This window comes from Mustela putorius, unplaced genomic scaffold (genome assembly GCF_011764305.1).
Source record: "Mustela putorius furo isolate JIRA1106 unplaced genomic scaffold, ASM1176430v1.1 tig00000129_pilon_pilon_pilon, whole genome shotgun sequence".
Taxonomy (NCBI): Eukaryota; Metazoa; Chordata; class Mammalia; order Carnivora; family Mustelidae; genus Mustela; species Mustela putorius.
In genome coordinates, this window is record NW_025421290.1 from 36788966 (window position 1) to 36806613 (window position 17648).

At 41.9% G+C, this 17648-nt stretch overlaps 1 protein-coding gene across 4 annotated transcripts in view; it reads left to right on the top strand.

The window, feature by feature from the left end:
- Positions 1-17213, top strand: part of ANGEL1 (angel homolog 1) — a 39383-nt gene extending 22170 nt beyond the window's left edge. For all 4 annotated transcript variants that reach the window (XM_004739191.3, XM_004739190.3, XM_045071949.1 and 1 more), the window contains 4 exons: positions 61-171; positions 13565-13634; positions 14162-14325; positions 15091-17213. In XM_004739191.3, coding sequence (XP_004739248.1) covers positions 61-171; positions 13565-13634; positions 14162-14325; positions 15091-15251 — 506 coding nt within the window. In that variant the 3' untranslated portion in view covers positions 15252-17213. The remainder of the gene's footprint in view (positions 1-60; positions 172-13564; positions 13635-14161; positions 14326-15090) is intronic.
- Positions 17214-17648: the final 435 nt, after the last annotated feature.

The following is a 17648-nucleotide window of genomic DNA, read 5'->3' on the forward strand; positions in this document are numbered from 1 at the left end:
CTGCTTCAGCACGTGGCTTCTCTTCCTTTCTCTCACTGTGTGGCTTTTCCTGGTTTGCAGAGAGACTGAAGTATAGCCGAGACTTTCTGCTGCAATTCCGTTTCTGCGACATTGCCTGTCAGCGACCAGTCGGACTGGTTCTTATGGAAGGAGTGACAGATACTAAGCCAGGTAATGGACACTAAGCTTATTTTCTCGGCCTTCTTTCCTCCTTCCCCCTGATATTTGCCAGTTACGTGGGTTCTTAGTCTTTTTGTAGGTATAATTCTCAAGGTCAGCTTCTGGTAATAAGCATGCTTAGAAGGAAGGTCAGTGGAGTTCTGCAGGCCTAGACGTGTGGCATAGTGAGAACATGGACCAGGAGTCAGGAGACTTGAGCTCCAGTCATGTCTGAGACCTTGAATGAGCCATGGAACCTTTTTAGGCTTAAGTAGCTAGTGGCCAATGTGTGTACAGCAGATAGGGGAGATGCACATGATAGGGTTTGAAAGTTGTAAGGTGACAGTGGTCCTGCTGGTGATAAAAAGTTACTCCTACTGAGAACTCCCAGATTGAACATGGCAGAGTATGCTTGACATTTTCCCCTTCTTGTCTCTGAAACCATTCCAGAGCAACAAGGATTGGAAAAAAGCAATGCAAACTCCATCTTTGAGAAAACTAGGAGACTTGAATGTATCTGAAACTGTGGATCATGGTGTAGGTAGAATGGCTGCAGGAAGCACTGGAGGATGTGCAGGTGTGCTGGCGGAAGTATGGAAGGACGTATCTGGGGGCTGTGTTGATCTCAACAAAGACCCAGCGCAGCACATTTCTCCAAAGTGCGGAGTGTACCTTGAGGCACAAAATTTAAAAATTCTTGCTTATTTCATCAGCAAGAGTAGTATGCACAGGTTGTGATAGGAGATTCTCTGAACCTGCTTTGGTCTTAATAGGCACTGGAGAAAAGCCTGATAAGGAATCAAGCCCTATTTGCATTAAGTAGTCTGAGTGGCAGGAGGGGCGATGAGATACTTACAGAGCTGCATATCGCTTTTGGCTGGGGAGAAGTAAAGATTAAAAGGACTCATATACAACCCTGTGTCATCAGGAATATTCCTGTTACTTGGAATGCATACCCAGTTCTTCCCTCAGAGAAGCTGTGCAGATAGCTGGTACAGAAAAATCTCAAGTAATTCAAAGCCAGGGTGCTTAAAAGGAACCAGCACGAGAGCTGTGCTAGAATATTGCAAGAAAGAAAGCAGAAGGAACAGGAAAAACAAAAGACAGATAAAGAACGCTTACCTCAAAGATAAAAATTGTTGTCATGTAGCATATGAAAGATTATGATTATTTTCCCATGAATAAAAAAGTGAAGCAATTGCCTTTTTAAAATAAGAGTACAAAAATAATTGCCTTTATAAAATAAGTTCAGACATTGCAGGACATCAGAAGTTGAAATGGAAGCTGCAGAGCCAGGAAAAAATAAAAAGTTTAAAAATCACATAAAATGAAGACAAAATTGGTACAGCATAAGAAGGAATGGGAATAGAGACTGCTGAAGACGGACCAAGAGACAGAAGCCATGAAAGAAAAAGCAAGATAAAAAGGACGTAAAAGATAACAGGGATTAGAAATGATAGTAGTGGAAGATCAGGAGACTCTTAACATACACAAAGTTGGAGTTCACAGAGAAGAAAACCAATATAATGGCACAAAAGAAATGCGTAAAGGTATGATTCAAGGAAAAATTTTCCCTAAGTTAAAAGATTTGAGTCTTCAAATTGAGATAAAGTACCATGTTTCAGTAGTAAATGACATAGGAGAATCAACAATAAGATATCTTACTGAAGTTACTAGAAGCCAGAGACAAAAGAATCCTTTGGGCAGTTGAACCAAAAAGATTGGGCTGCTCTTAAGGGTAAAAATAACCAGGTTGGCTTCAGACTTCTTAACATTATCATTCAACTCTAGAAGACAAGAGAACAAGGCTTCACGGAAGGAAGGTATGATTCAAGATTTCATACTCAACCAAAAGCTCTTGTTGACCAAACTGTGAGAACAACCTAAAATAACCAAGCCATGACTGTATTAGAAGGCCTGATGATAAGCAATTAATTTATTTTTTCTTGTAGGAATTTAGTTTGAATTGGCATTTTGCACAAAGCAAACATTTCAGTGGCTTTATTATTATTTTTTTATTGTGAAGTTAAATCTGTTATGTAGCTCTAGCAATAGCGATTATGGTAATGACCCCCATGTGTGAAGCAGCTACCATGCTCCAGGAACTGAGAGAGCTGCTGGTATTAAGTGGACTCAGGCAGGGAAGCAGTGACTTAGTGCTTTAGAATTACAAAATCCTAAAGTTAAGACAGTAGTAGGACCCCACATTTCATGTTAAGAAGAATACATTATTAAAAACCAAACCAAAACAGTATTGTACTTGAAACATAAAACAAGCATTTCAATTTAATACAAAATGAAAACTTTAAAACATATACTGATGATCACTTTGTAAGTAGAATCATTATGTAGGGGGAAAATATCCAATTCACTAGCAGTGCAAAATAATTAGCAGTATTTTCAAAATTGAGATTAAATTTGGGTAAACACACTGATCCACCATAAGTGTAGTTACCATCTATCACTGTACAAAATTATTACAGTATTACTCTGTTCCCTGTGTTGCATTTTTCATACCTATGATTTACTTACTTTATAACTGGAATTTTGTACCTCTTAATCTCCTTCACCTATTTTGCCTCTCCTTTACCTCCTCCCCTCCATCAACCACTGATTTGTTCTCTGTATTTATGAGTCTGTTTCTATTTTGTTCTTTGTTTTGATTTTTAGATTTCACATGCAAATGAAATCATATGGTATTTGTCTTTCTCTAAGTTATTTCACTCATAGTGCCCTCTAGGTCCACCTATGTTGTCACAAATGGCAAGATTTCATTCTTTTTTATGGCTGAGTAATATTCCGTGTGTGTGTGTGTGTGTGTGTGTGTGTGTACGTACATTCTATGTTCTTCATCCATTCATCTGTTGATGGACCCTAGGGCTGCTTCCATATCTGGGCTAATGTAAATGAGGCTCCAGTAAACATTGGGGTGCTTGTATCTTTCTGAAATTGTGTTTTTATTTTCTTTGGGTAATTATCCAGAAGTGGAATTACTAGGTCATATGGTATTTCTATTTTTAATTTTTTGAGGACCTTTCATACTGTTTTCCACAGTTACTGGTTTATATTCCCACCATGAATAGAAAGTCTTAAGTGTAATAAGGAGATCATAATATGTGGTCTCTTATCTAGAAGATGTGTTAGCAAATAATATTTCCAGTCTAATACTAGAGTCATGCAACCCACCACTGCACAGTGCACAAAGGTTCCCTTTTCTCCACATTGTTTTCAACACTTGTTCTTGTCTTTTTGATACTAGCCATTCTGACTACATTCTGATATGAAGTGATATCTCATTGTGGCTTTGATTTTTGTTTCCCTGATGATTAGTGATATTGAGCATCTTTCCATGTTTTTGTTGGCCATCTGTATGTCTTCTTTGGAAAAGTGTTTATCTCATGAATGTCTTTTAAAGACTCGAGATGTAAAAATGTGCCACCATTTTTAGAACATGAGTAGAAAGACTTAAGTGCAATAAGACCATATGTGATCTTTCTTTCTAGAAGATGTATTTAGATGTGGTAACAAATAATATTTCCAGTCTAATACTAGAGTCATGCAGCCTACCAGTGCACATCAGAACTTTCCAACTTGACCGTGACACTGATTTAACAGGCAGCATGTGAGGTGCAAAAGGAGCTGCAGTGCTAGGTCATGATGGCTGATATTGCATTGAGCAGAGAACTCTGCATTGCCCGGGTTGTGCAATAAAAACATCGTGATTCTCACTCTCCCCAACTCCCTTTGTGGGGGAATATTTCGTAAGAACAGAATCCAAATTTTAAGTCCCCTTCTTAAAAATATTTTCAATTACTAATGATTTCTTCTTTCCAGTATCGTCTTAAAGATCCTGAAAGAGGGTTACTGATTTTCTTTCTAATGACCACTTGCCTGTTTCCATCAACTCTGGACCTTCAGGTGTTTTAACAAATAACCAAAAAACCATGTGCCCAATAAAGTACATTATAGAAAAACCGATGGCTAATAGACGATTTTTGTAACCACTATTTACAAACTGACCAGATGGCCACAGACCAAAAGCTGTCTGATCCGTTGTCTAACCAGGAAAGTTCTGAATCAAGCTTCTCCACTGGCCTGTGCCAGAATACAATTTATCCTCTTCCCAAGTACTTGCAGAAGAGCTTGCTTGTTTGACCGCAGCTCTGGTAGAGGCAGCTATGGCCCATGTGCTCATCTGGTCTGGTGGGGCATGTGTGTGACTGCTAGAACAGTGCTGTTTGTACACAGTGCGGCTTGGACAGAACCGCGTGTTGAGGGAAACCGCGTGTTTAGTATCCTGCTGCTCACTGAGATTTTTCTTGTGTATCATAATGTAAAAAACACAACTCAAAACGAAGATATTAGCATTATAAATATTTAAGCTTCCAATAACATTACATCAACAACCATCAAGTGAAAGTGCAGGCATAACAACGAACAGTATTCAGAAAGTAACTAACAGTAAAGGGTTTTAATTCTTCTGTCTTAGCCTACAACAGATCAAGTAGAAAAAAGATCACTAAGAATATGGAAGACTGTAATAATGTGTATATGGTAAATCTGATTGATGCATATCAAACTCTGAATACTGAAAGCAGAGGAAAGACATATTCATAGGAAATTCTTAAGAATTAGACCACCAAAAAAAAAAACTCCATAAATCTCAAACAATAGAAGTTATACAGCCTTTCTTTGATTACACATGCAGTAAAAATAGAAATTAGAAACAAAAAAGAAAACATTATCATCTAGTTAGCTAGAAAACTTCAAACAACTTTTGAGTCAAAGGTGAAATTTAAGCTAAAATTGCAGAATATCTAGAAAATAATAATAATGAAAGTACCATGTATTTGTGGGATATAATTAAAACTGTTCAGCGAAAAGTTTAGTGGAATATTTAGAATCACAGAATTACATGAATAGATAAGGTAAAAGTAAGTAAATTACTGGGCAAAAAAACAGCTGTCAATTAGTTAGACCCTTTATCTAAGCTATTTTGAAGGGCAGGGAAGGAACAAGGGAATGTATCCAGATGCAGAATAATTAATAGGATTATAAGGGGATTCTTTTCCCACCTGAGTGAAATTGAGATGGCATATATTAATTTTAGAAAATGTATTTTAGTAAAGTTGGTTACAGAGGAGAGACATAATCCAAGTAAGGAAGAAATACATAAAGTTCTCAGCTATGTAGTCCTACAAAAACACCAGACTCAGACTGTTTGGAGAATGTCATCAAACCTTCAAAGAACTTGTAATTTCATTACTACTTAAATTATTACAGTGCACAGAAGAAGAAAGGAGCTGATTATTTTTATGCAACAAGTATTTTGACCCTGATACCTGACAACAGTTATACAGAAAAAACTATCAACACTAAAATTCTCCACTTATGAATACTGATGCAAAAAAATTTAAATAGAAGATCAGGAAACAATCTAGCAGCACATTGAAAGAGCAGTAAATCATGACCAAATGGAGTATATCAGAAATACAAAGATTGTTTAATATTGGGAATTCTACTCATGTAACTTAACATACTAATATATATGAAATCTATTAAGATATACAAAGTGCATCCTATAGATGTCCAAGAGACTGTTATAAAATCAACATCTATTCTAGATTCTTTTTAAAAGACCCCCCTACCCTTAAATTAAGGAAAAACTAGATACAGGAATACCATGTTTTATTGTGGTTCACTTTATTGTGCTTTGCAGACATTATATTTTTTACAAATTGAAGGTTTGTGGCAACCTTACAGTAAGCAAGTCTATTAGCGCAATTTTTCCAACACCGTTTGTTCACTTTGTATCTGTCACATTTTGATTATTCTTGTGATATTTCCTACTCTTTCATTATTATTATATCTGTTATGGTGATTGGTGATCTTTGATATTATTATAAGAATTGTTTTGGAGTGTCATGAGCCACACCCATGTAAGACGGCAAACTTAATCATCAAATGTTTCGTGTGTTCTGATGGCTCCACCGACCAGCCATTCCCCTGTCTTTCTCTCACCCTCTTCTTAGGCCTCCCTGTTCCCTGAGACAAAACAATATTGAAGTTAGGCCAATTAGTAACCCTACAATGGCCTCTAAGCGTTCAAGTGAAAGGAAGAGTCGCATCTCTCCCACTAAATCAAAAGCTAGAAATGATTAAGCTTAGTGAGACAGGCAATAGCTAGGCTTCCTGTCCTAAACAGTGAGCCAAGCTGTGAATGCAAAGAAAAAGTTCTTGAAAGAAATGAAAAGTGCTACTCCGGTGATCACATGAATGATAAGAAAGCAAAGCAGCCTTACTGCTGATATGGAGAAAGTTTGGTGGTCTGGCTGGAAGATCAGTTTAGCCACACTTCCTTAAGCCAAAGCCTAGTCCAGAGCAAGGCCCTAACTCTCTTCAATTCTGGGAAGCCTTAGAGGTGAGGGAAGTGCAGAAGAAAAGCCTGAAGTTTGAGGGGTTGGTTCATAGTGTTTAGGGAAAGAGGCCATCTCCATAACGTCAAAGTCCAAGGTGAAGCAGCAAGTTATCCAGAAGATCCAGTGAAAATAATGAATGAAGGTGGCTACACTTAATGGATTTTCAGTGTAGACAGAACAGCCATCTTTTGAAGGAACATGCTGTCTGGGACTTTCATAGCTAGAGAGGAGAAATCAATGCCTGGCTTCAAAGCTTCAAAGGATAGGCTGACTCTCTTGTTAGGGGCTAACACAGCTGGTGACTTTAAGTTGAAGCCAGTGCTCATTCACCATTCCAAAAATCCTAGGGCCCTTCAGAATTATGCTAAAGCTATGAGCTGCCTATACTCTCTCAGTGGAGCAGCAAAGCCTGGCTGAGGGCACATCTGTTTACAACATGATATACTAAATATTTTAAGCCCACTGTTGAAACCTACTGCCCAGAAAAAAAGATTCCTTTCAAAATATTATTGGCAGTGCACCTGGTCACCCAAGACTCTGATATACATGTTCAAGAAGGTTAACATTGTTTGCATGCCTGTTAACATAGTATGCATTGTGAAGCCCGTGGATCAAGGAAGGATTTTGACTTTCAAGTTTTATTATTGAAGAAATACATTTTGTAAGGCTATAGCTTCTGCAGATAGTTGTTCCTCTGATGGATCTGGGCAGAGTGAATTGAAACCTTCTGGAAAGGCTTCCTTACGCAGAGTGAATTGAAACCTTCTGGAAAGGCTTCCTTACTCCAGATGCATCTAAGAACATCTGTGACTCCTGAGAAGATGCCAACATTAATTAACAAGAGTTTGGAAGAAGTTGATTCCAGCTGTCAGGGGTGACTGTGAGGGGTTCGTGACTTCGGTGGAGGATGTAACAGAGATGTGGGGGAAACAGGAAGATAACTAGAAGAGCCATGGAGCCTGGAGATGGGACTGAATTGCTGCAATCTTAGAATAAAACTCGAACTTATGGGGAGTTGCTTTTTTTTTTTTAAGATTTTATTTATTTATTAGAGAGAGAGCATGAGTGGGGAGTTGGGGGAGAGGGACAAGCCAACTCCCCACTGAGTGGGGATTCCCAGGACCCAGAGATCATGACCTGAGCTGAAACCAAAAGTCAAAGCTCAACCGAGCCACATCGGTGCCCCCAAAGGATTTAGAGTATTATATAATCTTAGTTGATAAGGCAGGATCTGGGTATGAGAGGATTGACGCCAATGTTGAAAGAAGTTCTCTGGGAAGAATGCTATCACATGCTACAGAGAAACCATTTATGACCACCACCCTCATTAGTCAGCAGCCATCCATACTGAGGCAAGACCCTCCACCAGCAAAAAGACTACAACTTGCTGAAAGTTCGGGTGATGGTTAGCATTTTTTAGCAAATATTTTTACATTAAGGTATGTACATTTTTTTTTAGACACAATGCTACTACACTCTTAGAAGACTATATTATGGTATAAATATAACTTTTGTATGCACTGGGAATGCCCCAAAATTCAGTTGACTGGCTTTATTGGGATATTTACTTTCCCGCCATGGTCTGTAATGGAACCCACCTAATCTTTGAGAATGATCTTGGTCTGTCAGAGTGCATGTTGGCAACAATGTGCCATGGATGTGAGGGGCAGGAGGAGGAGAGCGAAGCCACTGCAGGCCTGCAAATTAAAAACCGAAACCAAACCACAGCACTTACTGAGCTCCACGCATCAGCATCTGGCTTAAAGAAGACACTGTAGTAACATTCCTGTCAAAGTCAGGAATAGGACAAGGATGGCCACTCTTGTTTTTCAGCTGTATTCAAAGATGCCAGCCAATGGACAGAAACAGAAATGTGGGTGGGTAAACAAGTAACGAAATGGAGGGGAGGGGCTAATTACTTGCTCATGTTTTTAGGTAACTGGTAATCCAAGAGAATCAACTAACAGCTATTATAGGCATTGAGATAATTCTGGAAAGTAGCTGGTATAATATGAATATATAGAAAAACAATAGTTTTGTGTATAAAAATAAGGATATACTTGTTAAGAGATAATAAAAAAAAAAGACCCTATTTATAATGCCAACAAAAAAGAAAAAAATCAAAAGGGAAAATGTAAAGTATATGAAGGAATATTCTGTTTAATCTGAATTATTAAATTATTTGGCATGAAATTGTCCATAACGTTCCTTTACCCTTTAAAAAAAAAAAGCTTTATTGTGATGAAATTCATATATCATAAAATATACCCATTTGAAATGTGCAAGCCATTGGCTTTTATTCTATTCAGAATTGAGTATACATCACCACAATCTAATTGTAGAACATTTTCATCCCTCCTGAAAGGAACCCAGTATCTATTAGCCGTCATTGTCCAGTCACCCCTCCCCTTGTGAAACATTAATTGAATATGGCCTTGCAGGTTTCTGAACACTCAGTTCTATTTCATTCACTTTATGTCCATCCTTATGCCAGTACCACAGTGTCTTATTTTAGCTTTGTATAAGTTTGAAATAGAGAAGTTACATCCTATGACTTGGTGGGGTTTCAAGATTATTTTGTTTATTCTGAGTCCCTTTCATTTCTATATGAATTTCAGAATCATCATGTCAGTTTCTGCAAAGAAGCTAGTTGGGGGATTTTTTATAGGGATCTAGAAATCTGTAGATCAGTTTGGGAGGTATTGCCATTTTATTATTATTTTTTAAAAATATTTATTTGACAGAGAGAGATCACAAGTAGGCAGAGAGGCAGGTAGAGAGAGAGGGGGAAACAGGCTCTCCGCTGAGCAGAGATCCCGATCCGGGACTCAATCCCAGGACCCTGAGATCATGACCTGAGCCGAAGGCAGAGGATTAACCCACTGAGCCACCCAGGCGCCCCGGTATTGCCATTTTAGTAATACTATCTTATGATCAATATATATCAGTGTTTTTTTTCATTTATTTAGATCTTTAATTTCTTTCCATGTTTTGTAGTCTTCAGTGTGTAAGCCTTAGGCTTTTGTGAAATTTATTACTATTTTATTCATTTTGATATTGTGTTTTCTTAATTTCATTTTTAGATTTTTACTGCTAGTGTATAGAAATGCAGTTTTTGTATATTAATCTTCTATGTTGCAGTCTTGAGAACTCATTTATTCTAATAGTTTTTTAGTGGATTTCTTACGGTTTCTGTATAAGAGATCATGTCATCTTGCATACAGGAAGAGCATTACTTCTTCCCTTCTAATCTGGATGCCTTTTATTTCTTTTTCTTCCATGATTGCCCTGGCTAGGCCTCTCTAAAGTTGAGTGGTGAGAGTGGACATCCTTGTTTTGTTCCTGATCTTAGGAGTAGAGCTTTTAAGTGTGTTGTAAATTAAGTGTGATGTGAGCCCTGGGGTTTTTGTGGATTCTCTTTATCTGGTTGGAGAAGTTTTCTTCTTCTTCTTCTTTTCAAAGATTTTATTTATTCATTTGACAGAGAGAGACAGCAAGAGAGGGAACACAAGCAGGAGGAGTGGGAGAGTGAGAAGCAGGCTTCCTGCTGAGCAAGGAGCCTGATGGTAGGGCTCAATCCAGAATCCTGGGATCTTGACCTGAGCCAAAGGCAGATGCCTAATGACTGAGCCACCCAAGCACCCCAAGAAGTTCTCTTCTGTGTTTAGTTTTTAATGTTGCTTTTCCCCCCATAAAGCAGTGTTGAATTTTGTCAAATGGTTTTTCTGTGTGTGTTCAGACGATCATGTGGTTTTTATCCATTAGTAATCTAGTAATATACTATATTACATTAATTGATTTTTCAGATGCTAAACCAGCCTTACATACCTAGGATAAATTGTACATGGTCATAGTATATAATCATTTTTTATTTTGCTGGATTTGGTTTGCTGATACATTGTTTTGGTGTTCTGAGACTTAATTTTCAACATGGGGAAGGAGGGTGTTTATACTTGATTCAGTTCTGACACCATCTACCCAGAGATCGCACAGGTGAAATAAAGGCTCAGTCCTGTAAGACTTGCCCCACTTCCCAACTTCAGACACCAATCACAAGCCCACCCTGTGCTTCCAGCAACCTCCCGCTTGGACTTTAGATTCCAGTCACAAGTCCAGGTTATTAACTGTACTTTCTGACCAACTGGCTGTTAAAAATCAGAGGTTCCCATGAGTCTTTCCTTCCTTGGGTTTAATTAAGTTGCTGTAACAGCTCACAAAACTGAGAGAAACATTTTACTCATTAGATTACCTGTTTATTATAAAAGGATAAAACTTAGGAACAAGCCAGATGGAAGAGATGCATAGGACAATGTATTTGGGAAGTTTCCATGCTCTCTGTAGGCCCCATTCTCCCCAAATCTCCATGTAGTTACCAGTCCAGAAGCTCTCTGAAGGCTTTGCTACATAGGCAGTGTTGATTAAATCATTGGCTATTGGTGAGTCAAGCTCCAGCCCACTTCCTTCCCAGGAAGTTTAGGGAACTGGGACAGAAATTTCCAACCCTCTAATAGCAGGTTGGTTCTTCTGGTAACCAGCCCTCATCTTTAGGTGATTTCCAAAAGTCACCTCATAATATAACAAAAGACACCTTTATCACTCTGATCTCTTGAGAAATTCTAAGGGTTTTGGGAGCTATGAGTCAGGAGCTGTGGACAAGACCAAATATATATTTATTTCTTATAAACTATGTCATAGTCATTGAAGAATTTTGCATGGACATTCACAGGGGATATTCTATAGTGTTCTTTGTGATGTTTTTGTCTAATTTTGATTAACACCTCACAGCATGAGTTGAGAAGTGTCCCATCTTAATTTTTAGAAGTGTTTATGAAGTATCTGTATTACTACTTCTTTAAATGTTTGGCAGAATTAACCAATAAAGCCATCTAGTCCTGGGCTTTTCTCTGTGGGAACTTTTTAAATTATTAATTTAATTTCTTTACTTGCTTAAAGTATTCAGATTGTCTATTTTTTCTCAAATCAGTTTTCATAGTTTGTGTCTTTTTATTTTATTTTTTTAATTTTATTTATTTATTTGACAGAGAGAGAGATCACAAGTAGCCAGAGAGGCAGGCAGAGGGTGGGGGGGAAGCAGGCTTCTCGCTGAGCAGAGAGCCCGATGTGGGGCTCCATCCCAGGACCCTGGGATCATGACCTGAGCCAAAGGCAGAGGGTTTAACCTGCTGAGCCACCCAGGCACCCCTGTATCTTTTTAGAAATTTGTTCATTTCATCTAAGTTATCAAATTTGTTGGTATATAGTTGTTTATATTATTCTCATAATTTAAAAATTTCTGTAGGGTTGCTAGTGGTGGCCCTTCTTCCATTCTTAGTTTTAGTAACTTAGTAACTTGGGCCTTCTTTTTTTTTTTTTTGGTCAGTCTAGCAAGGGTTTGTCAGTTTTGTTGATCCTTTTTACCCTGTTGTCTTAGTTGGTTTGGGCTATTATAACAAAATATCACAGCCTAGATGGTTTATAAACAACAGAAATTTATTTCTCACAGTTCTGGAGCTGGAAGTCTAAGATCAGAGTGCCAGAATGGTCCAATTCTGGTGAGGGCCCTCTTCTGAGTTGTTGAGTGCTAATTTCTTGTGTCCTCATAGGGCAGAAAGAGGGTGAGGGAGCTCTCTGAGATCCAAGCCTCTTGTAAGGGCATTAATCCTATGCCCAAAGGCTCCACCCTCATGACCTAATTACCTCCCAAAGGCCCACCTTTCACTGGGCCCACCATTTCACTGGGGGGTGGGATTTCAGTGTACTTTGGGGAGACACAAACATTCAGTCCATAACACTTATTAATGTCAGTGGGATCTGTAATAATATCCCCTCTTTCTTTCCTGATACTGTGTATCTTTTTTCTTTGTGTGTTTGTGTGTGTACTTATTTTTGTGTATTTAAGAATGTATACATACATATTACATTGTGTGCATACATATGTATGTATACTACACACATACATATATACATACACAGCAGATGGTATGTGATAGAAAATCTCTGAAGGAATATACCAGGGATTTGGTAACATTGGTTGCTTCTGGAAAGGGAAATTGAGTGACAGGAGTCCCGGAATGGGAGGGAGACTTTTCACTGATATTTTTCTCTACACTTTGATTTTTGTACCATGTGACTCTATTACCTAACAAAATAAATTTATTTCTAAAGAATAAATTTAAATAAACTATTTAAAAAGGTGCTGGGCCCTACTGGGTATTTACCCCAAAGATACAGATGTGGTGAAAAAAAGGGCCATCTGTACCCCAATGTTTATAGCAGCAATGGCCACGGTTGTCAAACTGTGGAAAGAACCAAGATGCCCTTCAACGGACAAATGGATAAGGAAGATGTGGTCCATATACACTATGGAGTATTATGCCTCCATGAGAAAGGATGAATACCCAACTTTTGTAGCAACATGGACGGGACTGGAGGAGATTATGCTGAGTGAAATAAGTCAAGCAGAGAGAGTCAATTATCATATGGCTTCACTTATTTGTGGAGCATAACAAATAGCATGGAGGACATGGGGAGTTAGAGAGGAGAAGGGAGTTGAGGGAAATTGGAAGGGGAGGTGAACCATGAGAGACCATGGACTCTGAAAAACAATCTGAGGGTTTTGAAGGGGCCGGGGGGGGGTGGGTGGGAGGTTGGAGGAGCCAGGTGGTGGGTATTGGAGAGGGCACGGATTGCATGGAGCACTGGGTGTGGTGCAAAAACAATGAATACTGTTACTGTTAAGCTGAAAATAAATTTAAAAAATTAAAAAAAAACTGCTTAGCAAGGAAGAAATGTCTGTGTTCAAGGTCTCTGTCTGCCTTCCTACAAAGTTGATCCATTGTTTTCTTTGTCCCATCACCTCTTCTCTTATCCTTTCCCCTTTTGGAGCAATCTGGAACAAGGATCTGAGAGGGGTCCCAGGGTGCAAGGTCCTGGCCCTGCTTCACTCTCTGGGAATAAAAAAATCTCTTCTCTCTGGTTTTCTACAGAGCGACCTGCTGACTGGGCCCCGTCTGTCCTTGAGGAAGACACTCTGGAGCCTGAGCCTGTCTTCCCCAGGTGATCTTCCTTCCGGTTCCCTGCAGCCTGCTTTCCAGCCCCCATCTGGGTGAATGAGAGAGATTCTCATTGGCTTTCCTCAGGCTGATTTGGGGGGCAATTTTGCTGAGGTCTCTCTTCTCCTAATACGTGCTAAGCTTTTGGAAGGGCTGGTGTGCAGAGGCCAGAGGTGACCCACCTAGGTTCTTGCAGATGAAGAACCCATGCACATTTCCTCAGGGGGTGAGGCTTCACAGAAGAACTTGCTGACCCCTGGACAGGGTACATTAGGTATACTTCACCAGGTAATGAGAGGAGAGTGGGATGGGGGTGGGGTGAGGAAGGTCAGGGGACTGTGTATAAATGTGTCTATTTCTAGGCTGATTTTAGCTAAGACCATCTGCCTCTTATTAGCATGGGAAGGAATTTGCTGAGATAGAGTTAGTTGGGATTGGCCCTTGAAAAAACTATAAAACCCATAGAGGAAGTGACTTTGAGAAAAGGTCAGTAATGTTTGTTGACTGATCTCTTCCTCTTCATCCCTGCAGGACTGTAGGCACCATCCAGCACTGCCTTCACCTGACCTCAGTATATACTCATTTCCTGCCCCAGCATGGCCGCCCAGAGGTCACCACAATGCCCCTGGGTCTTGGAACGACAGTGGATTACATCTTCTTCTCAGCTGAGTCCTGCGAGAATGGGAACAGAACGGGTAAGCCTGGTGGATCCTGGGTTCATAGAAGCCACCTCAGAAGTCCCTGGGAACAGCTGATGGTGAAGGTCAGGCATTTGGTCACATGGCTTGGGCTGCTGGGACCAGACTCTCCGAAGAGCAGATTTCATATCTACCTGGCACCAGTCATCCTCATCGTAATTCCCTTATTAGGCCACTCGCCTGCCTTTATATCTTCGCAGCTTCAGAGAGAGGTGGGCAGAACCAGCCTTATCTCTATTTAGGAGGTAAAAATAGAGCACCAGGAAGTTAGTGGACTTTGAATGTGGCAGCCATTTGGTGAGGGACTTGGTTAGGTTAGAGACCCTGTTTCTTGTTTCTTCACCCTCTACCAGCAGTCACAGTGTGGCAGCCTACCAGCCTCATGGCTGGTTGGTTGTTTAAAGCATGTCTTTTAAAATGTTTGAATTGATTCCCTATGTTTAAAAAAATCAAATTTTATGTAGAAAACCTGGATTTCCAGCTTTTCTTGGAAAGTCCAAAGTTTTCATAGATGCTGGGCCTGGGCACCCATTCTTTGGTTGCCACAGTCTCCCGGAACCCACCCTGCTCCATTCAATGATACATCCCAGGGTATCTCAGAAAGGGAGGCCTCAGCCAGAGGCAGCTGGGAGAGGTAAGGGGTGGCGGGGCAGCCAAGGAGATGCAGCCTCCATAAAGCATAGCTCCCACAGGCCCCAGTCCCCCCATGCAGTGGCCCTGGCTGCTTTCTCACTCTCACTGGCTTCTGCTTTGTTGCCCCAGATCGCAGGCTGGATCAAGATGGGACTCTCAAGCTTCTGGGCCGTCTCTCCCTCCTCTCTGAAGAGATTCTCTGGGCTGCCAACGGCTTGCCCAACCCCTTCTGCTCTTCAGACCACCTCTGCCTGCTGGCCAGCTTTGGGATGGAAGTCACCGCCCCATGACGGGGTTCCCGGGGGAAGAGAGCTTCTCTTCCAGAAGAGCTCACTGGGTCAGAGACTGTGGAAATACCCCATACTTCTGGAAACTTGGATCCGAGAAACTTACATCCCCTCCCCTCCCCCCTTTTCCCCCATTTCCCTTTTCGCATGGTTAGATTTTCTCCAGGCCCGTCCGCGTTCTCTGCCTGTGGTCCCTGCCCTGCCCCAACCTCTTCCTAATCCTGTGCCACATACTCAGTGGCCCTGGGAGAGGCAGAAGGGGGGCTCCCCTTTCATTCCATGTATCCAGTGCTCCCCCTTAATTTTTAATTACCAGGGTTGCAGGAGCTATTGATCTCATTGGTTATTTGCTTTCAGGCCGTTTCTTGATGGTATCTTCTAACCCAGTCTTCTTTCCGCTTTCATGACCTCTGGGCCCAGCCCTCTTGCCAGACACACACATGTGAGGTGTGTAGCGTGCATGTGTCCTCTCAGTGGGGGACTGCTCTGTATGGCCATGCCTGCCTCCGACCAGCCCACTTTCCACACTGGGGCTGTCGACCTCTTCACAGGTCGAGAGCATGACCTGGTAGCTGTGTGTTGGCAGGCAGCGGCAGGGCCGTGGGCCCTCCTCCCCTCTTATCCTCTGTGTCTCATGAGGCGTTCGTCATGCCACCCGGGCCATACTCCTCATCTGGCCGCGGGGAATGAATGGGCCTCATAGCCTGTAACAGCAGCTTCAGGGATGCACTACCTGCCCCAGCAGCCTCTGAGCCTCCAACCCAGAGCTCCCACAGCCCTGGCATGCTTTCTCGAGGGCTCTTCCCTTTTTCCAGGCCGCTGTGAGAGATGTGCAAGTATGAAGCCCTGTGTGGGGTCAGTGGACTGAAATAGGGAGTTTGAGGTTTAAAAGGACAAGAAAGTACCTTCAGGAAACTCTTGTCTTACTGTATTCTGCCCCACGCAGAACTGGGGGGCTGGGAGGCCTGCTGGGGGTAAGAGCAGGCAGGCTGTGCGGCCATACTTCAGCTGGGACTCAAGACCTCAGGGACTTGTTCTCCTTCCTCTGCACTCCTCAGAAGCTCTACAGTTCCTTTCCTCCCACCACTTTTTACCTCGCTGCTTCCCCTATTCCTGTCCATTTTCTCCTAAAACAGTCTGATGTGTGGCTCAGGCCAGACCCTCTCTGCAGAAGGTAGCCTTGGGCAAAACCTGTCCAAGCATTCGAGGTGGCAGTGCTGGGTTAGTTCTGGCCGGCAAGGCCTCAGCTGCTCATTGCCAGTGCTTTTCCTCCTAGTACAGGGCCACCCTGGCCTATTTGGGGTGCCCTTTGCCCACATGTATCACCTGCATGCCTTAATCTTTCATAGCTGGGGTGTGGCCTGGGTCTTCTGGGCCAGCAGCTCCTCATACCTCCCCCAACTCAGAGTAGCTGCTGGTCCTTGTAGATTAGCCTTGCTGTTGCCCCGCTCGGCCTCCGGAATGGGACTGAAGGGTATGGCAGAGAGGCTGGAATTAGGGACAGTTAGCCAGAGGTTCTCTCCCCCTTTTTTAAAAAGCCAAAGACCCAGCCTGAATTCTGCTGCTGTGTTCATGGTTATAAGCTTTCCATGCCCAGATACTGGGGAATTTATATGTGCGTGTATATGTTTGAACACTGTATCCTGGGTGCTGGGCATGTGCCTGTCTGAGCCCCAGGCCCACCTGTCCACACCCCGCCCATCGCTCATTCTGTTCGTCTCTCCCCGGGCACCTCCTGAGATAGTCTTAAGTCTGTGTCCTATTGGTTTTCAGGACTGTGGCCCATCACTGTTCTCTTCTGCCAGGAAATGCAGTTTAAGACGGCTCAAGATGGCGGAGGGCAGGAGTTTTATAGGTGATCTTTTTCTTGTTTTCTTATTTGTTTCTGTTTTGGAAATGAAATGGGAGTTTTAAGTGGTCATTTAAGCTCTCTTTTCCGAATAAAGGTTTACCATTTCCCCCCTATTGTTGATCATTTTGTTAGGATCCTGAAGGGCAAGGGGGAGAGAAGGCCTGGAGAGTGAGGTGGGCGAGAGGAAGAGACCAGTCCTGGGCGGACCCGTCAGGTCCTAAAGCTTTGCCTGAGAAAGGTGTAATCGCCCTGTGATAACTGGCACCTCTCCCTGCTGCGCTGAGGCCTGCGAGGAACAGGGGCTGAAGAAGCCGCCTTCCTTGCCTTTTGTTGGGGTCCAGCTCTCTTCTCCCTCCTCACCACGCTAGAGAACAGCTCTTTCAGCTGCTTTCATTCCCATTCCGTCGGCCCCCATACCTTCCCCTGGTCCACATGCATTTCAGGAGGGTCTGTACGGAACGTGGGGTGAGCAGCGCTTTCCTGCTCAAAGCCACGACAGCCGCGTGAGGCACGACATGTGCCTGCCGGTTGCCTCTTGTTCAATGCCT